Source organism: Rhipicephalus sanguineus, chromosome 1 (assembly GCF_013339695.2).
Source record: "Rhipicephalus sanguineus isolate Rsan-2018 chromosome 1, BIME_Rsan_1.4, whole genome shotgun sequence".
Lineage (NCBI taxonomy): Eukaryota > Metazoa > Arthropoda > Arachnida > Ixodida > Ixodidae > Rhipicephalus > Rhipicephalus sanguineus.
The window spans coordinates 78,752,101-78,777,138 of NC_051176.1; the positions used below are offsets into that span (position 1 = coordinate 78,752,101).

Here is a 25,038-nt window from a genome sequence, read left to right on the forward strand (position 1 = left end):
TTAAAATGTCAAACAATCGCGAAACTTCTCAAACATTGCGGCGCGGTCTGCGTCAAACGCAGCTAACAGTCTGTGGGTGAAACCCGAATACATCAAAATAAAGCAATAGAGACGCGTGGCAGTAATATCGCTAGTAATATTACCAATGGTACTACCGATTCGACTATCGATAGTTTATCGATAGTAGTACTATCGATAGTTTGTTTACACTATCGATAGTTTCAAAGAAACTATCGATACTATCGATAGTCAATTTACCGATAGTTCTGCATCACTATCGGCAACACCAGCAGCGTAATATTCCGGATGCTTCAATGAATATGTGTAGAACAGCCAAAATCGCACTGAAATTTGCACCAAACTGACAAGCTTCATAAGACACAGGGTTTGATATAGTCAAAGCTAGACCCTGTTTATCAGTCGGCATTGTAAGAAACATTCTGCGGAGGAAGGCAAAGCGGCGACATGATAGAAGAAACTGATCGATTGTTTCTTATACGTTGCAAACTGTAGAGGTTAGTTAATGAGAAGACAGATTCCTGAACGTAAAAACTTAGACGGGGAACTCTACAGCGAAAGCTTGTCAGGGCAACTTCGCATTGACGTGAAAGGCATTTGGTTGTGTTTCATGGGAATGCAAAGTGTCGGCAATCCTCAGATTGAATGAAGGATGTGTCAGCACAATTTAGGAATGGGAGGCGTAAAAACCTCGGTCCTGTAGTAAAAGAAAAACGTGGTAATACACTTAACACCGGGCTATTTAAACATAACGTAGCGAGCGAATTAGCTCATTCATTCAGAAAAATTTCAGTATGTCCGGGGATCAAGGCAAACTGAACATCTGATAGACTGCACGTATGAATTAATAGTATAATTGTTGGGGTTTTTTTGTCCCAAAACCACGATTTGTTTATGAGGGACACCGTAGTAGAGGGCTCTCAAAATTTCGACCATCTGGGGCACCTTAACGTCCATCTAAATCTAAGTACACGGGCTTAAGCACTTCGCCTCCATATAAATGTGGCAGCCGTGGCCGGGATTCGATCCCGCGACCTTCGGGCCAGCAGTCGAGCGCCATGACCACTAGGCCACCGCGGCGGGTCCACACGTTACAAGTGCCGAAGGTATCCTGAGTAGATCTGGCTGTTTTGTGGACGTTAAATGTGTACAAACAGACAAAGCATTACTTTAGACGGCTGAGGATTCAGTTTTCTAATAGCCAATGTGATTACCAGAAATTCTGCGAGAAATATAGGGGTTAATTCAGGCAACCAGTTAAGCTGAGAGGAAAAGATGCCAATTCCTGTATTCTAAACATTTTGAGCTGCCTCCGTAGAAATTACAGAGTGACAAGGAAATTGGACGCGATAACCTTAAAGCAGGCCTTCGAGAATAAGCGTAGCAAGTAAATTAAAATGTTCAGAAGTATGTCATTAGAAACTAAATTAATGTGACTGTCCGGTTATAATATCGTAGATATTATGAAATGTCAGGCATGTCATACGTTTACGCATCGAAAGACAACGCGGTTGTTTTTCAAAGACAACTGAGCCTTATATAGTTTTATTCAGTTTTTTGTTCATGCGTACGAAACTGGCAACAGATCTCCCGATGAGTGGTGGTTGTTGTATCATGACTTCACAGGGGACCGTGCATGGGACCCTCGAAGCTGTCTGCGCCGTAGCTTGTTGCACAATTTGCTCGAAGCTTTTTTTTTATTGCTCGGGTCCGTGCCTCATTAATTAAACTGTGAGTAAAGGTCCTTCTTTGCAACAGCTGCGAATTGTGCGTACCGTTTCGGAGGCGTTTATCGCGTTCGGAGATCGACGCGTTTCACCTCTGGTGCGGTGTTTCGTCAGCGGCTATATTTCACAGCCGTCTGCGTTTGGCGCTTCGCGTTTCTACCTTCCTGCATGTTTGTGTTGATCCTCACGGCCATGTGTATACTAACGAAACGGAGAGCTGTGCTTGCCCTTTGGAGCCGTCAAGCAGTAACAGCGCTGGCTACGATGGTGAGGTGTATGAATCTCCGCTTGCGTTCGACTCGCCAGCACGCCGGCCATTCGGCCCAGTAAACGGTCTTTAACAAGACGCCCACGGCCTGTGTGCATTACGATTATAAAAGTGTACGAATGACCGGGACACGGTCGTTTCAACTGAGCATGTGCTGAAATCCGGTCTATTATTTATACAGATGAGCGGTTGCAGTGCTGGCGAATCTCTTCCGCGCGTTATTTTCACGGAGTGACGGCCATTTCTCGGCGTCGGTTTTTATAATTGCGTTGCCTCGGTAGTAACTTATTTGTAATTACAGACGCTAGTTGCACTTATACAAGGCACCTTTGAGGACACCAGCCGAACCATGTGCTATCTAGCGTAATTTCTGGCACTGATGGTAAACTTCGTAACTTCCATAAAGAACCCCTCGTTTATACGCGCAAAAGTGGGACGTTTGACCGCTCAGTCACCACCACTGCGGACTAGCCATGGAGACAGTAATTTTTACGCATTCGCTCCCGAGCACATTAAGAAACAATAAAAGACTCAAAAGAAGAGTTTTTACAGCGCTCAGCTCAGTACAGTATTTCAAGCTGCACTGAGTTCCAGGTAAAATGTTTGTTCCCCCCCCCCCCCCCCCCCCAATTGCTTCATGCACAGAAGTGCTCAGAGCGAAACTAATCAAGCAAGCTAGCGTTACTGCCGGCGTGAGCAAGGAAGAAAGCAAGCATATATGCGTAATTTTCATTATGCATGCAGTTGAAACTCGATTCAACGAAGTGATGACCACGCTCGAATTATTTAGTTAAATCGGGAACTTCGTAAAATGGAGAAACGAATTTTTCGGTGCTTCGATATCTGAAATTGTAACGAAACGACACCCAAAAGCTACCATGGTATTGTTCCTGCCACCAACATGTAAAAACCCGCCAGGGAAGCGCGGGGGAGGCCCGGACACGGAGGATTTTTCGGGTGGCTATTCATGATGCGGCGGGTGTGATCCCTAGCTATATATGCTGACAAAACATGAAGAGAAACTATAGTGCAAGCGTAGAGACCCTTCGAGTAGCGTGTACTAGCATTGATTCTTCATTACAGTTTGTGTGCACTCATGGACTCACGGGCCACCACGTTTTTTCGACTCCTATAGACGTCTTCAAATTTTCACGCCAGGCGGAGGGGGGGTATATAGGACATCGTCTCACGTGCAAGTTTGGCGAAATCTCCATCATGGGCTGTGCACACGAACCGGCGCGTTATCCGTGTTAAGGTTAAGTCCTGCGTAGGGCCTGCGTTCGCCGATTATTCATTTGCTTAGACTGTTTTGTTTAGCATCGTCGCTGCCACTGACCGATCCGTCGCTGCCTAAACCGTTCAGCGGCGCGCATTGTCACTTGCGACCGATCACCGCGTCTATATATAAATGACATGGGTGAGTGGCCAGAAATATGGCGTCTGAACATTGTCTATATGTCGTTGAGGCGAATGCGTGGGGTCTTCGCCAGGTGTCGAACAATATGAGGCACTGAGTAGCATGACGATACGTGCAGTTTGGCTGGATGGGTCAGTTGCTGGCGCACAAAGTGAACGAAGGAGCCGTGCTGGTAAGGGGTATGTGACACCGTCGCAAGCCATGAATAGTAGGCCCGATCGCGCGTGGGTTTCCGCAAGGCCCTCCGGTGAAGTACGGCACGTAGGCTGCACATGCGTAGCTGCACAAGGCAGAGTTTGCAGCCGTGTCGACGCTGTGTTATGGAAGACATAAAGTACGAATCCGCAACATTCTCGGGACTTACTCGGTGAGTCATCAGCGGCTTACGTACTTTCTTTCGTATCCAGGATGCAGCATGGGAATGTTAATTTGTTATCGTTGGTTTTCTTGCCGCGAACGAAATGCCGGGAACAGTGGCGTGACGATGACGACACACGGAAGTTCTTCCGATTTACTGAAGCCACCCACTGCTGCCGCAATTCAGGCGACGGAGGAAAACGATTGAGCGCGAACATGAGCCACTTGCACTCATCGCGTGGCGTACTGTGCTGCGGACACATGGTTGCACCCAAAATATTTCTGTCCTGCTGTTGTTCGTTCACCCGTATACGACACAGTGGTGGCCAGACGATTTGCTATGCGAATGCAGTAAATTTTCTCCCATGATAATCAGTTCGTATCGAAGACATGCGCATAACACAGTCACACAAACGCGTACCGAAGCAACACAAACACAGCAATGGCACATCTCAAAGCACGATGGCAACACTGAGAGCATACCCCCGACCCCTGCAGCGCACTGGTCCGAGAGTGCTCCTGTGAAAAGGTCTATAACCATATACAGCATCGCTGGAATAATCGGGAGATGTGATGAAAGCTTTGTGAACGGGAGAGAGGCGAATCGTAAAGCTTTCAAAATGTCTGTGCAGTAAGCTGCTTAATCTTGGATCGAGTGGAATAATTTCGACTTCCAGACAAAGTCAGTTATTAGCAACACATCTCGGTAGTCGGAGACACAGACGTAGAGCTTGCCTTTTCACCAGTACTAGAAATCGTAGGTTTTAAGCAGCACACCCAGGAAAAAGAACACATTCGAACTCCAAAATGGGGTGCACTTGAAGTTTACGTATCATATGTAATATTGCTTTGCGCATCTCTGTATTTTTATTACTAAACTGGTGCAACAATACCATGCTCCGCTTTCCTTTCTGGGCGCTTGCTTCGGTTTGCTGTTTCGAACATAAATTACCGACATCTACAATTCCTAGCTATTTTAATAACCTTGCTGACGGAATCTGTTCGTTTTGATAGACAGTCATAGCTGAGCAACATATCTTACATTTTTTTTATTTTCTTCCTCTTACGTTTAGCAGAGGGGCGCAGCAAAAAAAGGGTCATCATAATGATGAAGATTATGATTATGTTTACGATGGTGACGATGAAGAGGAGGAGAACGAGAAGGAAACAACCTTATTGTAAAAAGGAGCGACCGATGCCCGTTAATTAGTCCAACTCCAAAGAGAAAGATCGCAGCGCCTTATTTAAGTAGATAGGCATGTGGATTGAAGCGCATCCTACATTCACCTCTTTCCAGAAAAAAAAAAAGCCGGTCTCTTTCTTTACTTCCGTTCAGCATTACCGTTTCTAAATATTAAAAACCTTACATTTTATGTCTCTCTTCGGAAATTACTGCACAATATTATGAATACACACATCAAAACCCGTGTGAAAATTTAAGAAAACATCAGTTTTACAAGCTGAAAAAACATCCAAAGATAGCAAGCGATCATGCATATTAAGGAAAATGAATGAAGGTCAGCGCAATAACTATAGAACGAGCGGCCGCCGTGCCAACTTCTCCCCTGCTCCCGCAACATCGCTCTGCGTATAATCGCGTGACCCTAAGCTTCGCAGGTTTAGTCACCAGGTTTAGTCACGTTATTTTTGCCCGCACATGCAACCCTCCCCGCTTCCCTCCGCACACACATTGAAGTGTAAAAAGCTAACTGCGAGAATGGCCACACGCATTGCAACGCTCAGCCAATAAGGAACGTGAATGAGTTGCGAAAGGGCAGGCAGCGTTTATAATGCGGTTATACGTATGTCTCTAGCACTTCGCCAAACAAGTGCGTCACCACTACTGCACGTCAGGAGCTGAGGGGATCCACCCGTGGTTTCGAAAGAAGAAAAAAAAAAGGCAGCAATATTTTTGGAACCCCGGACGTTCACCTCGACAACGGGGCAAAAAGCTGATTAAAAGAGCGTGCCGTTTGCTCAAACAACAAGAATGCCAACACCTCCAAGGCGTCCGTAGCATATTAATAGACAACTGCTATGTCAAGTGTTGAACAACTGCTACATTTTTGTACGGCTATTAAAGAAGTTAATGCGATTGCGCAAAGCTCAAAAGCGGGGATACAGTATTTTTGTCCCTTCAGCTTGGGCACTGCAATGAAACTGCGCGAGCAACGGCTTAACCGTTCTCCCTTTTTTCTTTGTATATATTTCCTTTGTATATACGCGGATATATTTAAAATGCAAACAAGTACCTCAGAAAACTTACCTACAATGTATGTTATTTCTAATATAGATGAGGCCCCGCCGCTGTGGTCTAGTGGTTATGGCGCTCGACTGTTGACCCGAAGGTCGCGGGATCGAATCCCGGCCGCGGTGGCTGCATTTTCGATGGAGGCGAAAATGTTTGATGCCCGTGTACTTAGATTTAGGTGCACGTTGAAGAACCCCAGGTGGTCGAAATTTCCGGAGACCTCCACTACGGAGTCTCTCATAATCATATCGTGGTTTTGGGACGTTAAAGCCCACATATTATTATTATAATATAGATGAGGACCCGCCGTGGTAGATTAGCAGATACGGAGTCGCGCTTCTAAGCTCGAGGACGCCGGTTCGATTCCCAACCACAGCGGCCGCATTTCGATGGGGGTGAAATGCAAAGACACCCGTGCACTCAGATTTAGGTGCATGTTAATGAACCCCACAATGTATAAATGAATCCGGAGTCCCGTACTACGGGGTTGCCTTATAATGATACCGCGGTTTTGGCACGTAAAATCCTTGAAATTATTATTATAATGTTATCTGTTACCTCGCGGTCAAAATTAGTGCTCCTCAACCCCTGGGCTACCGTGGCGAGCTTTCATCTATACAAATTCTCTTTCCAACCACTCCTGACTTTTTGAATCTCACTTGGCTTGGTATGGACGCTTGCTGGAAGTATTTGCAAACTGGCTAAAAGTAGGAAAAAAAAAAAACGTCGCACCCGGCCATCTGCTTCGTTTTCAATGCTCCGAGAGCAAACCAACAAGCCATGGACAATGCTGAACAGCTCAGGCGAAGGAGGGTCGCTTGCCGCGGACACTCGAAGCTGAATGCATGCTGGAAAGCATACTTCTATAGAAACTCTCATACGATCGTCGGTCAGTAGCAGTACGAGGAGGGGTTTGCATGGTGCGAGATCACTACTATGCGTGCATATCTCGAGCAATATTTTGCGAGAACAAAGCTAATTGTATTGTCTCTTCGTGATGCGCGAACGCGCGTCCACCATACACGCCTCTCAATAACATCTTATGCCGCGTCGCCCACGCAGAACTCGAGTGCAGTTTGGGTTGGTTGCCGCGTGCGGCGCGCTCGTTGAGACAGCGACAGAAGGCAACGGGGGAACATCATTCGCGAATAGATCGAAAGAAAAAGAACGAAAGAAAATAGGCGGGCGTACGGGGATCGAACACGGAGATCAAGTCTTCGTGCAACTCCTCTTCAATCTCCGGCCGCTCGCTCTGTACCTGGGAAGGGAAACAATAATATTATCTTTCGATAAGCGCGAAACGGGTTCGTCGAGATCAGTCTACACAACCACGCGCTCGGAGGGGAATGTGCGCCGTTGTAGACGCTTCCTTTTCCTCCTACGCGTCCCAGTCGACGCCTCCCCTTCGCGACCCCGTTGGAGAGAGATGGGGTAAACGCGTCGAGCACCTCTCCACCCGACGAGCTGGCAAAGGGCTAGCGGAGTGCGGCGTTGTTTTGTGGCGCCGTCTAGCTCAACGTGAATTTGATTGCTCGCTGTCGGCCGTTCGCTTCTTGTTTTCCGCTCATCCTCCTTCGCGAACGCCAACGTTCTGGTTCTCCTTGACGCCGGCGTTCAAGCATCTCTGCGTTCGACAGTTGCCCTTGTTTCTTTTTATTATTTCTTGCATTTTTCCTCCTGAACTGAAAGCACCACAACGGTATTACCGCTTGGCCGGCGCAGCGGACAAGTGTTTAGCACTTACACGCAGTTCGAGACAACAGAGTTTTTAACTTTAACCCTTTTTCTTTTTTTTCAAACCTGCGGGGTTCAGTGAGGCGTCCACGCGAAGGGCAATTCCACCCGCCGACTGCTGCCACCATCCGGTCGCTCGCAGAGCCGCGCAGCGGCCGCGGAGAGCCGGTCGGCGCAGCGGCCGCTGCGCCGACCGGCTCTCTCGCCAACCCCGGGCTGAGTCGCGCGGCAGCAGCCTTGGCGACGCACCCGAGCTCGAACTCGGCGCCGCGGAACCCCGACAGTCTGCGCGCGCTCTTTTCTAATGTTGTGTCAATAGCCCGGGGCGAGCCTCTGGGACACAAAGCAGGCGCACGACCAATCCAATCAATCTCTTCCGTTACATAGCCCCGTTCCCTTCTCCGCGGCCGCGCGCACGATCGAGACCCGCGCTTTGGTTCTTTAGGCCTGCTGCCAGCCTTGAATACACGCCAACACTGCGTAGCAGCGCCGGGCCCAGGAAGAAAGAAAACCCGCTGACGACGGTCGCGTCGCGTTTACGAGCCCCGGGTTGACGAGGTGCTTCATCTCGTTGTTTTCTTTTCATTAAAATAAATGAAAAAAAAAGGTAAGGAAATGAACAATGCGCAACATGTGGTGAACGGCGCGTGCGATGTATTCAGAGTAACTTCTCGGTGCTGGACGCAAAGTTTATAAAAAGCCGTATACGCTTCAGATTGATATTTTATTTATTTTTTTTTACTCTTAGGAAACACGGCACTCGTTTAACTATGGCTCGAGAGAATTGCGAGCACAGATTGCTAATTACGTCTCGCAAGTTTGAGCGCGTCGTTAACGGCATGGTGTATGGAACGGTGCAGCATCTCTGGCAGCCGAATTTGTCGGGCTCTTTGCTCGTCGAACAAGAGGGAGAGAGATAATTGACATGGGGGATGGAGGCAAGTTTCGCGCCTGTAAGGGTTTTCTGTGGCCGATTTACCGTCATTGCAAATTAACGCTTCTAATGTGGCTTACAGGCTGCAGCTTCTACTCTCACAAATCATTCTATGCCTGTAAGAGACTGCGAAAACGATGGTTTGTCAACTATATTATTGCTTGATTAACAGGCTGCGTTCGTTAGGTGCGAGAACTTCCTCGCTAGGCGTGAACGTTCTAAGTAAAGAGTGACACGGTACTCTCATGTTTGTGGGCTAAGCGACAATGGCAAAACACCATTTCTAAAGCGTCGCTCGCAAGACGTATCCGTCCGAAGCCTTCCCTTTGGTTGGTTGGTAACAACTTTATTGATGGTCCGGCAGAGCTTTCGCCGACTGGGCTTTAGGTCTCCCACGTGGGGACGTCGAGGCCTTGCCTCACCGCCGCCTCGCGGGCCTGCTGGACAGGCCCAAAGCCTTCCCTCATCTATTTATTTTTTGCGCTACTGAAACTGACGAACAATACATGCGCGAGATATTGCAGACCATACCTTTTTTTTTTTTTTTTTAGCAAGATTGACCAGTGTATGCTACTGCTTATAATTAGTGCTTTTTATCCATTTCTTATCATTTTTCAGCTTAGTCGTGTTCATGTATGAATTGAGTGCTGCGTCAAACTTCAATGATTCTCATTAAGACAAATCAGTAATGAATCATGTAATTTTTTTGCTGTGAATATATCACATGTCGACCACGCGGAACGAAAGGGGCTGTTTTTAGATTTTGAAAACAAAGTTGGCAGTGCATTTTGCAATGCAGCGCATATTCTCGAGAAAATACACAGATTTAATAGATCATTTATAAATACTGAACAAAAGAACGCAAGATTAAGCACGTTTTTTTTTCTCAAGAAATTGATAACAATCAGCCTATAGGAACACGCTCCAATTGCATCTGCGCAGTACGGGCTACGACGTGTCATTTTCCGAGGGCAGGCGGTCGCTCCTAACGAAACGGTACTAGCGAGATTATTTTTATCTGTGTTTTGATACCACTCTCGGTCTTGCTTCATAATAAACCCCCCTCGAGTTCGAGTGGGCCATAGATAAAGCTCTCGGTAATGAAATCCCATAGCTCAGCCTCGGCTCCCATTGTGCAGCAGGCAGGGTTTCGCACGCGTTCCTGTGAGACTCAGATTGAGAGCAAACGGGGTTGGTTCGAGAGATCCTTTTTGACCTTTGCACTGTTGACTAGAGCCGTGGTTTTTTTTTTTATGTGTTCGAAACTACCCGCTGTATTCCTCCGCGCTTCTTGCTAGCGCGCAATTAGCTTATGGTTAGGCGTCGCTGCAGAATACAAGAGTTATGCTGCAACAGAGACTACGAAAAACTGTAATTTTGCTTCACCGACAGCACTTTTGTTGAGCGTATTCTTTTATTTCCTGGACAAAATGACCGAGCTGTATTACGTGTTATAGGTACTTTACTAAAGTTGAACTTACACTCTACGAAATTACATCTCGCCGGGTCTTGTGATGCATTCATTCAATTAGAAAAAAAGAAAATCATATATACAAATAAAGTTGTTTCTCCCCCTCTCTCCAAAATCAGCCATCACTCACGAATAGTCATGGGCATGATAACGACGTGGTCAACGTGCCGATGTGCAATTACACGTGTGAGTTTAGTGTTTCCGCAAAATTCCCTGTGCCTGCATCTCAGGCAGGATGCCACACGCTGGTAAGGAGGCCCTATAGCTCGAGCGATCCTGCTTCGGGAAACCATCGGGAAGCGAGCGGTGGTGTTGCTCTATCGCGTCTTACTTTTGCCGAATGCGATGGGTGCTCAAGTATTTTGAATAAACACTTTCACGTTATTTATACATTTTTTCGACTGCTTATGCGAACATGCACTATGGCATTAGTAACCTGTCTTCTCTTTCGAACATTTCTTTCGGCTCAATCGTGTACCCGGGTGAAATATGGTAGATAAATGTCACTACTTCGTTCCCCACGCCCACGCGCGGCGTGTAGATAAGTTTAGACAGCTTCGTAAGGAAAATCACGCATTTTTGCGCAGCTGCACACAATATGGCGTGAAAGATTGCATGAAAGTGCGCGACCAACGCCTTTAGCGTTAATTTCCTAGTTCTCACTGTTCGTACAATCCACTCAGCGAAAAGCTGTTCGTATCCTACCTTTGTCACACTTATGTGCCTTCGCTTTCGTTTCACAGAAAAAAATAATAATTTGTAACTAAACCAGCAAAATATTTTTATATCTAGAGCCAACGTTTATCCCTCATAATGTTAATGCCGCAAATATTAAGGAACATGGAGGCTTTTTCATCAGAAGCCCATCATCATTGTCTATTAAGTTATTTCTGCTTTGATAATTAATTTCTGGGGTGTTACGCGCCGAAAACATGATATGATGACGAGGCACGCCGCGGTGGAAAACTTCGAAATTTCGACCACCTTTAACGTTTCTTTAACGTTTAACGGTCAATTAACGCGCACCAAAATCTACTAAGTAGACGGGCCTCTATAGCATTTTCCCTTCACCAAAATGTGACTGCCGGGGCCAGGATCTAACCCGCGTCTTTCGGGTCTGCAGCCGAGCACCGTAACCAGAGTACCACTGAGGCTGCAGGTTATTCATATTTTGTGTCTAACTTGAGGTGCTAGCGCACATACTTCTCTCGACTGCGTAGAAGGCAAACCCGCGTTAAAAGCCACGCGTTGTTGACCACAGTTCTCTAGTTATCCATTTCCTATAAGTGAACTTAGCAACGGTACATTTCTGGCATTGTTGGTATGACACATTCAGGGTTAAGCGCTTGTCTGTGTGTTCCTTCCTATCCCGTCCCGTCATATAAGTTCTGTGCTTAACGCTGAATATCGCCTATAAGCTTCATTATACTATACTATACTATACTATACTATACTATACTATACTACACTATACTATACTATACTATACTATACTATACTATACTACACTATACTGTACTATACTATACTCCTAGCGACGCAGTGCGGCGACCAGGCTCTTCACGGTGCCGAAACGGTAGAACACAAGTTTGCTTAATGCGTAGGCATACTTTCCGGCTGTCTGCTGTATCGCGAGATGTAGGCCGCCGTGTTTCGCCAGCCTATTTCACAGCTCCGATCTCGGCGCTCCCGGTCACGAGCTCACGCGCGTGGTCTCGCTGTTTCAGCGTCGTCGGTGGCAGCGCGCGCGTCCGTCGTCCCCTGGTCCTGAGGGACTCCTGGGCTGAAAGCGATACTGCTTTTTGCTCTCCCCGCCGCCAGACAGGGCGCTAATTTCATTGCACGACGGCCTCCCCAGCGTGGCCCGTTTCCAAGCGTATTGCAAAGGGGGGGAAGGATGCAAGAGACGCCTGTTGCTGGAAGTGTAGCGCTCGCGTGATTAACGTGGACGTGTGGACGTCCCAGCAAGCGCCAACTTTTCGCTCCGACAACCTGCTGCTGCTGCTGCTGCTGTTTCTTCTGTCGGGGTGCGGGGGCGACTCTCTTTTGTTCCACATCCCGTGCTGCGCGCACTTCGCTCGATCGCGCTGTCTCCTGGGGACGGCGTGGACGCGGCCCTGCGTGCGCACTGCTTGATTTCGCTCCTTTGTTTCGCTTTCTGTACAGATTGCCTTTTTTCTTTTCTCGCGTCTTCCTTTCTTTTCTCTTTAGCTGACTCTGGGGCTACCACTTTATTCTCTATTCTTTTTGTCTCCCCTGCTATGTTCGCGGCAGCGACACGGTGCACGCGAGGTTGTGGCGGGCTCTCTGTCCTCGGGGCGATTGATCGATTATACACCTGACTGGCTGCCTTTAAAAAGGCGAGTAGCCCGAGGTTTCTTTTTTCTTTTTTTTGCAGCGTTATGCTTTCTTCAGTTACGCTCCTTTTATTTCTGTGTTCTTCACTTCTCCGAGAGGAAGGTGGTTTGGTTGATACAGACAGGCTGAGTCGAGGCGCGAATGCACCGCCTGAGTGTCTCGTTCCATGTCAAGGCGTGTCACAACGAATTCGTCAATTCAGTCTCTCGCAGGATTGCGAGTAGAAGAAGTGTGGAATGCGCTACACGTGGTTGCTACACCATCCGCTGTCCTTCCGCGAATTCCCAACTGTTTTTACAAGAACATTAGCGGATGTTCATTCCATTTTGTCCAGAAACCTACTAACGCGAAGCGTGCTGCTGATGTACCACCAAACTCGCGCCCACAATCTGTCTGCTGTTTCTGGTACCTTGTCAATAATTTTTCTTTTTAAGTTTCAGGGGACATTCCACTCTGTAATTACCAGCGGAACCCAATGAAGCCCTAGCGCGTCTCACAGGGTTCGACTGGGGTACCTCTTTCTATTTCTATAATTTGGTAATGGTAGTGACGACAGCCGTGTGATTACCGTGATGGACACCGATATAAACTGATATACACTAATTGTTTAGGTTTCGACCTCCTTGGCCAAAGTAAGATCTTTAGAGGGCCACTGTTGAGGATTGGTGCGGCACTTCAACCTAAACTGTCCTGGCAGAAACCGAGTCAACCATTTCTTGTCTGCTTTTAAAATTTCCGCGTTGAGGTCCAAGGTGTAATCAACACTCGGAGGGGGTACTCAGGAGCATATGCACCCTTGTTTGGGCACCAAACGATTATTTGATTGCCGTTATTAGGAGTCTAGTGCTTCAAACCTGTTTCACCTCCACCGCGAGTCGGCCCGGTACTGGACTACGCCCGGGAGCGGCGCACACTCGCATGTTATTCTTGACGCACTAACACGAAAAATACACGGAGCCCTTACCATATACAGCATCACCGTAAAGGGTTTCCGACAGCGGGATTTAATGGAAGGTGTGCGCAGCAAATCCCACTAGGCCAGAAAGGCATCTTCTCTCGCGCAAACTAGCAGTTTGAGACGAATGGTGTGCGCGTCACGTCAAGTAGCCATAATTTTATTTACAAGATCTTGTTGAACTTAGCACGCACACCTCTCCACTCAACTCTGCACCAAGAACGAAAGCGTACTGCCATTATAGTTGCCCCGTCATCAAGCCATCGCCGTCGTCGTGATGCTGCCGTCATTTTCATTGTGCCACAGTCGTCATATCGCCAGCGTCACACCGTCAACTTCATGTCGCTGTTGCCGTCAGGCAATCATCGTTACTCTCAAGTCATCGCAACTGTGCCGTCGTGATGTACTCGTCGCAAACTTGGTCACGACACAAACAATCGCTCATATTACTGAGACAATTATCATCTGACCATACTTTAAGCAACCCCAAGCGAAGCTAGATAGCCAGCTTCCAGTAAAAGGATTAGCAAAGTATTCATTCTCATAGTGTGCGGTCCTCCAGGCAAAACGTTACAATTTTGTAACTACATGTTCCTCGCACACGCATCAATTATTTCCGCACTTCTAATCCTGTAAAGCGTGCTCTGCCAGCATAGGTTGAGTGCCTAGTGGGGAAGCCCTTGTGAAAGCAATTGCGCTACAAGGAAGTTTACGAAAAGGTGCGTACAAAGGCAGCGACGTAAGCCAGAGGTGATTGCGGTTGGCTACCTTGGATGGGGTGAAGGGGTAATGGTGAAAAGGAGATAAAGAGCGTAAGAGGAGCGAAAGAGAGAATAGTACTAATTAAACCTTTTACACTATCCAGCGATACCAAGAAGCGTTCTTGCAGTCCACTCTGTAACTAGTAGACCTCGGTACATTGTTCTTGTTCTTGTTCACCTATTAACTGTGACTCAGAGCCACTGCGGGGATTGGCCAAGAAATGAGTGGTTTCACAAATTTATACGAAACTTAACAACAGTGTTGTACGGAACGGCGTTCCAAGGAACGACGTTCTAGGAACTAGTTCCTTTTTGGAGGAACGAAGGAACGCCACCGTTCCGTTCAGGATCGGTGGAACTGTAACGGTAACTCGCTACGTTCACGAAGGAATGGCAGAGGGAATGGCGTTCCACCGGCACGCGTTCCACGTCACTGAACAGGCGCATGCATGCAGCACATCATGCAGAGGAGGGCGGTTGGGCGAGTGTGTGAGGCGCGAGAAACTACAGTTCGCCTGTCACATGAGTAAGTTGTATCATGATTTTCACTTTAAGGCACCCGCCGGGGGAGAAGCAAACAGCGCGACCCTAGACCAACCGGGAAAACCTCATTAATATTATTAATATTTGACTCAGCCACTCTGCAAGCAACGAATGGGCCGTTTAAGAGTATGGACACACCATGGAGAGATTTCACTTTACATTCGAACCTCTTCGTAAAGCCGCCGCAATGAAAGGGCACGCTTTTTTCTTTTCTTGCCGTTTCTCCCTAATGTATAAATGGTCCTCTTGCGTACTTTGGACGACATGCCGTTTATCACGACCAAATTTTGCCGCGACACGCCTTTTCTCAAGGTTCGTTACGTGAAGTTCCGCTCTGACGTAACACAGCAATGGCATTTCCTGCGCGCCCGGCGCGCTCAGTTTCGATATTGCCTCGATCGGGGCCTTCAACTTCGACTAACACCCCAAATTACGTATGTTTCTTGGGATTTCTATGTTTCTTGGGATTACGTATTTTTCTTGAGAACAACTGCCCCGGAATTAACAATTAAAAAGCCAATTGACGAGGGTTTGTAAAATGCTCAGTTCAGTGCAACTTTAGGTGTGGCAAAGTATTTCCGCCGCGAAGTAGAGTTCGTGTGCGAAAACCACAGCAGCCTTACTGTCGTAGCATTTTTATTAAAAATCTGCATTGTCCGAAAAAAAATTCTCCCTGTATTGACAAAGAAGTGCTGACGAGAAAACAGGATCGTCTGTAGCACACCAACACTGAGATGCAACCCTAGCTGGTCAGAACAAGGGACGTTATTAAGTTGCGAATATGAATCGTGGACATTATTTTCCGCTAATAATGCAATATTGAATCAGTACTCATTGAACGCCTACGTGTTGTCCCTTTCGATGCGATTTCATGTCCCAGAATTTTAATATAGTGGTGCAGGAAAAGAATTTTTTTTGAACATATGACTCTGCGTTTGAAGAACAACGTGAAAAGTTCCACATGTGTTGCACTTGTTATAGGCGAGCACCAGAGCTGCAGTTAGACATGTCTCGAGTGTGTCCGGTGATCTCTAAAAAAATTGTCTAGGAGCGTTTCTTCATATTTTTTTTATCTCCATGTAATCTGCTGCCGGAGATGTTCAATATCGTGTAATATATGTAGTTCAATGTAACCTTCAAATTGCTCACTTTATCTCACCTTACCTTTAAATAGCTCACTTTATCTCACCTTATTTTTAAATTGCTCACTTTATCTCACCTTACCTTTAAATTGCTCACTTTATCTCACATTACCTTTAAATTGCTCACTTTATCTCACCTTATTTTTAAATTGCTCACTTTATCTCACCTTACCTTTAAATTGCTCACTTTATCTCACCTTACCTTTAAATTGCTCACTTTATCTCACCTTATTTTTAAATTGCTCACTTTATCTCACCTTACCTTTAAATTGCTCACTTTATCTCACCTTATTTTTAAATTGATCACTTTATCTCGCCTTACCTTTAAATTGCTCACTTTATCTCACCTTATCTTTATCTGGCTCAATTTATCTCACCTTATTTTTAAATTGCTCACTTTATCTCGCCTTATCTTTAAATTGCTCACTTTATCTCACCTTAACTTTAAATTGCTCACTTTATCTCGCCTGATCTTTAACTTGCTCATTTTATCTCACCTTCTCTTTGAATTGCTCACTTTATCTCACCTTATTTTTAAATTGCTCACTTTATCTCGCCTTACCTTTAAATTGATCACTTTATCTCACCTTACCTTTAAATTGATCACTTTATATCACCTGATCTTTAACTTGCTCATTTTATCTCACCTTCTCTTTGAATTGCTCATTTTATCTCACCTTATCTTTAAATTGCTCCCGTTATCTCACCTCGGACATAATATATGAGTTTTAAAAATCTAATGTAACGGGAAGGTGACGACACGTTCTAATGTTGGAAATGTAACTGGAACGCGTTCCTTTCGCAGTAGAGTAACTTGTAACGGGAACTCGTTCCAAAAATGAGAAGGAACGAGGAACGAGCTTTCGTTCCCGCTTTAGAGGAACGTGTACAACACTGCTTAACAATAGGGTAATATGTAGAGCAGAATCTTTACGACATTACAGAGGAAACTTTGCTGCATGATGAAATGTTATAAAAACAAAGGTGTTGCTGAAAATAATAGTAATAAATAATAAAAAAACAAGTAACTCATTTTTATGTATAACGCAGATACGTTTTTTTCTTCTTCATCCGCCGCTTTGCGGGACTTCCATGAACCGATTTGTAACAGCGCTATCCCGCTTGTTCGTTTGATTCTTTGTTTCGTTATTGTGAGCTTTTGGGCCACCACCTTCAAATCTTCATAGCTTGTGCAGAGTTTGTAGGAAGCGTGATGCAAGCTCCTAGACTGCTGGTATCCTTGTGTGCGTTTCATTGAAAACAGCAGGCAATCCGCCCATGCAGCGTTGACTGGTGTGGGATGCACATTCTCCTCTCCTTTCGCCAAGGCGATCCTGCGATGACGTAGAACTCCGAAGTGTCGTGGTCATCTCTTCGTCGTTGTCGTGCTGTGTTCAACGTCCTGATCGGACAACCTTTGAGCAATTTTCTCAGGCTTGCAGGAACGATGCCCAAATCTGCTCCGGGTTCCAGTTTTTCCTCTTGCACCGACATCGCGGGGAAAACAGGAAAGTAAATGCCGCCACAGTATAGATAAGTTCGCAGAGGGAAAATTCCTTAACCTTACCTTCTTTAGTCGTCGTCGTCGTCGCTGTCGTTGTCTTCTTCTTTTTCTTCTTCTTGTTAATGCTCCCTTTTCATACACTTTCCATTTCCACTTTTCCCAATTCTTATTTTAAGCTTCAGTTCTACCGAATTTTTTCCCTTTGTAATCCGCAAAAGGACGTTCTATCGTCTTTTTGAGACATCGGCGTGCATACATCGCTGAGCTTCACATCTAACGGCGGTGCTGTTTAAGCCGACCATCAGTGCGTGCAGAGTGAACAGAAAACTAGCATCATCATTAACCGACACGCGCTGTCTTCGTCTTGATATTCCCATTCATCCTCTTCTTCATCTTCTGCTTCGCTCCCAGAACACGTGCGCCGATTTGACCGGCGTAAGATGCAATGACTCTGATGGGCGAGAAAACTAGTACAGAGAGAGAGAGAGAGAAAGAGATAGAAAGATGGAGAGAAAAGAAAGAGATAGCAAGAAAGAGAAAGAGAGAAATTCTTGGCAAGGCGGGATTCGAATCCGCGTACCCGCGATCCGAAGCCAAGTTTCGCAACCACTCGGCTATCTAGGCACGCGAGCAGAGCGTAGCGTAGTTTTGTTTAGTATAGTATATCAAGGTGGGAAGGTGGGAAGTATAGTATATCAAGGTGGGAAGAGGAAGTGAGGGTGAGGAGGAGAGAGAGGAGGAGGGTGGAAAGTAAAGCATAGCATAGAAAGAACGAGGAAGAATGACAGAAAGAGAAAGAAAGAGGGAAGAGAGATAATCAAAGAAAGATTGATAAATAAATAGAGAGAGAAAAAAAAAGAAAGACAGGAAAGCGAAAGAAAGATAGAAAGAGCAAGAAAGAGGAAGAAATGCATAAAGAGGGAAAGAAGGAATTACAAATACACCTAGGCAAAAAAGACAGAAAAAGCACAGAGATGACAGAAAAAGAAAGCAAGAGAAAAAAATGAAGAGAAGCAAAGCTGGCCGCCCAGCTCCGCACTTCCTTCAATCTTGCCAGCACTAGTGCGAAGCTGCCTTAATTTTTTTTACTATTATTATTGCTCCGCAGACGCAGTTACGTTATTCGCAATGCCCACGAACTATAGGTGGCGCGCCGTGCTTTTCAATATGGCGCCAGGAGGAGGGTCAACCCGTTTGTTAGCATAGGAACAGATAGGACGTGCGGACGTACGGACCGTGTCACTTTCACCGGATGAAGTCATGAGCTGCGCTGAAATGGATATGAGACTAAAATACTTTCCCAAACCATGGAAAGTGCTAAGTACTCGCCACCTAATTATTTGCTGCGAAGTGAAAGGTTATATTTCAGCTCCGTTACCGTACATAACGATGCTTTGCGAAATCCTGTGCGTGCTACATAAACCTGTGTGAACTAGAATTGACGTATGAGCTGAACAGCACTCCGAGGTAGTACGTACCGAGCCTGCCTGACGGATTTGCCGCAGTAGTAGGCCGCCAGCGAGTAGCGCCATCGCTGCTGCGCGTGATGATGGCTTGCAAACATAAAAGTGTTCTGTGATAATACCCCGTCGTCATTACTTGCGCAGTCGAAAACGCGGAGTTACGTCTTCAACGGAACACAAGCATTTAACATGCCATTCAGTAGCGCTTGTGTCACAGCCATGCTGAGACTCTAGCCGTGTGTACTTCACTCGCATGTTGCAGGTTCGATCAGCACGATCGAAACACGAATATCGAAAAGAATAAACACGTATGCTTTTCGCAACGTCGAAGAAGTTCGCCGAGAGGCGTGGATTGTGGCCGTGACTGCACGTTCCATCGCTCTAACCATTTCGCTTCGCTGGTCGAGCTCGAGCGTGTTGGCGGCATGCGGCGCTCCATAATATCCAAAATAATTGTGATACATGCGATGCACAAGAGGAACTATGCTTTTATTTTGATCTCGCTCAAGGATATTATACATTAAATACAATCAAAGTGACTTACGAGCGTGAAAGAACATTAACGCACGAGGGGACGTGAAGTGCAACTGGCTCCTCGTGAGTTAGCAGCTGGTGGTTCATCGTCGCTGTCACACTCGGTGCTTTCACAGTCTTCTACGTCCAGTGAAAAATCCTCGTCGTCAAGATGGTTTCTTTCAACATCACTGCTGAAAGCAATCTGAAGAATTTCCTCCGCCGAACGACTTCGACCACTCCGCGTCACCACGTTTACAATTAGACAGACGTCTGGGCGCGGCCGGAGAACTTTTTGCTGGTTTTGCTCTCAGACCGGTCAACAAGCAAATCGCTTGCAGTGTGCTGCCACCTATCAACAAACGTACAAAAACAAGCGGCGCAGCGGTGGCTATGAAACCCAACACACTGGCGAAGGACGGCGTGGATGGAAAGCGTTCGCTCCACGAAAGGCGTCGAGCAGACGCGTCCTCGAATGATTGAAACGTCGCTCGCACGATTCGTAACAGCGCTTTGCTGACAAAGGATAGAGGCCCTATTTTAATGTATCGCCAACTTGAGATCGCTCAGTTATACATGAGCACATCGCGAGCCCGCGCGACCTCCCTCCCGCGTACAGTGTTATGGGACTCATGCACTACAAGAAACACTGACTAATTATATATGCAAGTAAAACAGGGTGAGCTTCAACTGAATATGTCAGACGATAATATTTAAGGTACCTGCGTGGCTACAGAAAGCCTCGCGAAGCTGATAGTATGTGTACACTGTGGGCTAGCATTGAAAGCGCGAGTTGCCACGTATTTTCACGAAAACTTTGCGTCTCGCAAGAACGAATCAGATTTCTCATGTCACGGAGGGCCCGGTTTGTTCACTGATGCAGGGAACATGCAAAGTCGTAGTGTTCCTTTCTTGCCAACGCGTTAACACTTAGGCTAGCACAGCCGAACAAGGGAGCGACTGCATAGTGCCGCCGTTTTGCCGTCTACTAACCCTCCTCGAGAGGACGCTCCTGAATTCCGCTCGGTGGCGCGACAGTCTATGGGCATTGCGAATACTGCGTGCAAGTGTGTCAGTGAAGGCGGAAATCTCAATATGAAGGCTTTCTCTAATGGGCCAACAGAACAACAAACGAAAACCGCTCGTAAGAGATAAGCTAGCAGCCCGGCTAAGCATTTGATTGGCCCGTCGGTCAAGCGATCATGCAGTGACGAAAAGGTACAGAGGACAGGATGTCAATGCAAAGCAGCGAGTATGCTCTAAAATCTCAGGAGCCCTTGGCATATCGTAAAAATGGGGGCAAGTGAAGCTTGTGGTGTGCGTGCCTGACCTATTGCCTTTCTTTCTTTCTTTCTTTCTTTCTTTCTTTCTTTCTTTCTTTCTTTCTTTCTTTCTTTCTTTCTTTCTTTCTTTCTTTCTTTCTTTCTTTCTTTCTTTCTTTCTTTCTTTCTTTCTTTCTTTCTTTCTTTCTTTGCGTAGACATGTTGCTAACTGCGCCTACGCAGTTGGCATCGGGCCTAATGACTCATGTTCCGGCGCAGGCGCCGGAACGTGAACTTATGCCTTTATATCCAGGCAACAATGACATGTGGCTACGTGAACTGACATGTGACATCGATTAAAGATCAGATTGCCACATCAGAAACGGCTGATCGCCAACAAGCCCACGATCAAGGGAGCATCGATTATTTGAAAACGTCGCATGCAAATAGGCATGTGACCAACGCACCCTCGAGGGACGCATTTCTGAACGCTCACCGGCGCCGAGTTTCTCGCGCGACGCCGCCACCGAAATCTATCAGTTATAAAGGCTTCGCTTAAAAACGCACGCGCATGCACGCGACACTGCAGCCTACGAAAGAAGAATCGCACAAGGAGTTGACGTCAGCGGTCGTCGTGGCGTCTGCATAGCATGTCTTTCTTCGTGCAAGGCTGTGATGGGTCCGTATCGCCTCCGCAGGTGGAGGCAAGTCTGGGGCGGCCGCTACAGAGTCGTCCAAGCTGTTCAGCGCTGCGGCGGCAGCACAGGGTCTGTCGGCGCTCCACTTGCGGCCTTTCGCCCTGGGCTCGCTCACATGCGACCTGCGGGTGGGCGCCATCAAGCCATGGCTGTTCGCCGACGCGGTCGTGCCACCCCCGCCCGCCCCGCCACCCCCTCCTTCTAGTCTGCAGCCGGCCTCCAGCGCTACATCCAGTCCAGCACAGGGTCCTCTGGGTCTCGGCAGCGCGGCCTCCTCGCCGCCGACGCCACCGTCCCAGGCGGCCAAGACTCCCGGCCGCCAAGCCCTCAGTCCTCCCTCCGGAGAGCCTGGTGGAGCAGGACTCATATCCTCCATGGTAGGAGTCTTATCTTCTTTATCGCCGCCGCGGTAGCATTGGTCGCTGATGGCTCGAAAGACGCGGGTTCGATCCTGGCCGTGGTCGCATATTTCGAGAGGTGCGCGTACTGTGCGATTTCTGTGCACGTTAAAGAAGCCCAGGTGTCGAAATTATGCGGAGACCTCCACTACGGCGTCTCTCATAGGCTGATTCACTGTGTGTCATTAAACCTCATAAACAATCAGTCAATCTTTGTCGGCATGGCAGTGATAGATAGATAGATAGATAGATAGATAGATAGATAGATAGATAGATAGATAGATAGATAGATAGATAGATAGATAGATAGATAGATAGATAGATAGATAGATAGATAGATAGATAGATAGATAGATAGATAGATAGATAGATAGATAGTATTTACGAAAAAGGAGTAAGACATCCGCCTAATATTCCAATAGTTGAAGTTTACAAGTCGCGAACTCGGTCTAACTAAACTCTGTACAACGGCGTGAGTGCCGCATAGTGGAAGCGCGGTCATTCTGCGTATGGTAGGATCCCTCTAAAACGACGTAGGAATAGGACTACGAAAGACAAAATTGGGGCACAATATCTTGAGGTGGCCACAGTCCTGATATCTTTTGCTCTAGAAGAGGCCGGCTGTCAAGTGTACACAACTTGCGGCGGCCTCTCCTTATTGCAATGAGGGCGAATGCAGAAGCTTTGCCCATCTGTTCGCACCATAGCCGCATGTTGGGCTGTCAGAAAATCCTCTACGAAGGAAATTTCCTTCCTGTAAAAAGTGTAAGCGAGCGAAGAAGTTTTTCGTTAAAATGCAGGGAAACGCTCAGAAGTCAGTTGAGTTTTTGTTCTTGCCGTACGTGCATACAGACTTTTGCTTATATTGTGAGCATTGTTTATGCGCTTCATCTTCTCATATGTACATACTCATCATCACTGCTTGGGTTTGGGTTATGGGACTCATACTCGACACAATAAAGAAGTGTCTTGAGCGTCCTAAACATTGCCTCACACTATTTTCATACAAGCGCACGAAGGAAGACAAAAGTGGTTCTTTTCTACAGAATAAAGTTATCGTTGTTCCGGGGGTGTATTCGCAATAGTTCTCTTCTTTAAGCGCCGTTTGAGACTTGCTTGTCAAGGTGGTCGTCTGTTTAACACACCCATAATGATCATGAGTGGCTGGCGCCTTAACGCCGCCTGCTAGCCTCAAACCACTTTGGCGTCTTATCAATGACTGTTCCGATTAAAATTTCCGGACTTGCATGTGATTTACGTAGTACAGCAAGGAAACACGAGTGGAAACGGCAACACTTGCTCTCATAAAAAAATAGGTGTTGAGAATAAGATGCGAAGTTTTTTCTCTTCAGTGTTGTGAACGAGTGTACGGCTATTTTCGCAGTAGGGAGTAGAACGCCTAAGACAAAGTAGCGCAATACGCTCGTACCACACCATCATATACGACAGGCATGGTTGACAAATTAACATACGAATGAAAACAGCAATGCATGAAATGATACGAATTGGAATCTGCACAGTTCGAGAAGCCAGTAGCGGTATAGTGTAAATGCTTGCAGAGATAGAAGAAAGAAACAAGCAGTTGCGCGTTAATATTTTTTAGAAACGTCATCAGTGCTTGCGCAAAACGTCTTTTTCGTGATGTGTAGTATCCGAGAGTCAAACTTAGAAGCTTATGCACGAGCACATTTGTTGTATATTCAAGCGTCTTACCAATTCAGGGTACATGTGATCGCACGTTAGAAGGAGTGCAAGTGCGCTTGCTAAATTCAGAGTTTCATATGCCAGCCAACGATGCCGCAAAATCTAAAGGATCAATAACATTTGCTGGCAGGCTAGTTGGTGATACATAGTTCATAGAGAAAAAGAGCACAAACGAAACACAAGGAAGACACGTGTCTTCCTAGTGTTTCGTTTCGTTTGTGCTGTAACTTTTTACCTATGAACTAAAGGGTCAAAAAGGTAAGAAAACTTGCGTTTGGCTCACGCGTGAGTTGTTTCGTGTACGAGCGTAAAGTTCGCACCCATTGTGTTGGCGCAGTCACCATGCAACCGGCTGGACCTCGGTCCTCGGCTGAGCCCGCAGTCCCTGTCGGCGGCCGGCCTGCTGTCGGCGGCACACCACCACCACCACCACCTGCACCACTTGCACCACCTGCACCAGCACCCGCTGTCGGACGTGTACTCCTGCCTCAAGTGCGACAAGATGTTCTCCACGGCTCACGGACTCGAGGTGCACGCGCGGCGCTCGCACAGCGGAAAGCGGCCCTTCGCCTGCGAGCTCTGCAACAAGACGTTCGGCCACGAGGTCAGCCTCAGCCAGCACCGCGCCGTGCACACGTCTGAGCGTACTTTCGAGTGCAAGCAGTGCGGCAAGACGTTCAAGCGCTCCTCGACGCTGTCCACGCACCTGCTGATCCACTCGGACACGCGGCCCTACCCGTGCGAGTATTGCGGCAAGCGCTTCCATCAGAAGTCGGACATGAAGAAGCACACGTACATACACACCGGTGAGTGTTCCTCCCACGCACTGCCGGCGTAACTCTGCGTGCGCTTGTTTTGAACGCAGCGCACTTGATTTTATTCACACTCTAAGAAAAAAAAAAGTCTTTTCGGTGAGTCCTCACTTGCCGCGCATATTTCTGTCACTAAAGAGGCACATGAACTCTCATTGGGCCCCAACGACTCTCCGACGAGAGTATAATGATATCCAAAGAAAGTTCATGCGTCTATTTAAAGGGAATCCTATACGGGCCAAGTCAGGACTCTCAAAAACCGTCAAAGGTCTCTTGTCTTAGAGTGCAGCCATGGCTCTTGCGGGGAATTCTCAGCCTACGGAACCTGCGGCCACTGCTGTTGTTGTAAAGGCCACGTTGTCGCGCCTTTGTAGCAGTGCTAGCTCACGAGTTGGAGTCGATGAGGCTGAGAGCTTAACTCACCCACCGGAACCATAAAAGCGGTAAACCGCAAGACACGTAGTACGGTCTGTGGTCAACAGATACCATGGGTTGTTGTTGTATCGGCGCTTTGTGGTAAGAAAAAAAAAACAACAACGAAAACAAATAAGTTTATTACGTTCACGGACACGTATGTGCTGGTGCACATGCAAGCGTGGCTGGCCAAATTATCTCGTGGATATTTTCTGACAGTTGAAGTTGCTACGTAGGAACTTTGCCTAGTTCAGACAGTTTAGCCATGCAGCTCTGGGCTGAATCGCAATACTGACAAATATGACAGTTGCGACACTTGTCATCTTTGTCAGTG

The 25,038-nt window shown here is 47.0% G+C and overlaps 1 protein-coding gene across 1 annotated transcript in view; it reads left to right on the plus strand.

The window, feature by feature from the left end:
• Nucleotides 1–25,038, plus strand: part of LOC119393233 (zinc finger protein Gfi-1-like) — a 100,105-nt gene that overhangs the window by 35,401 nt on the left and 39,666 nt on the right. The window contains exons 3-4 of the mRNA XM_037660146.2: nucleotides 21,377–21,753; nucleotides 23,816–24,284. Coding sequence (XP_037516074.1) covers nucleotides 21,377–21,753; nucleotides 23,816–24,284 — 846 coding nt within the window. The remainder of the gene's footprint in view (nucleotides 1–21,376; nucleotides 21,754–23,815; nucleotides 24,285–25,038) is intronic.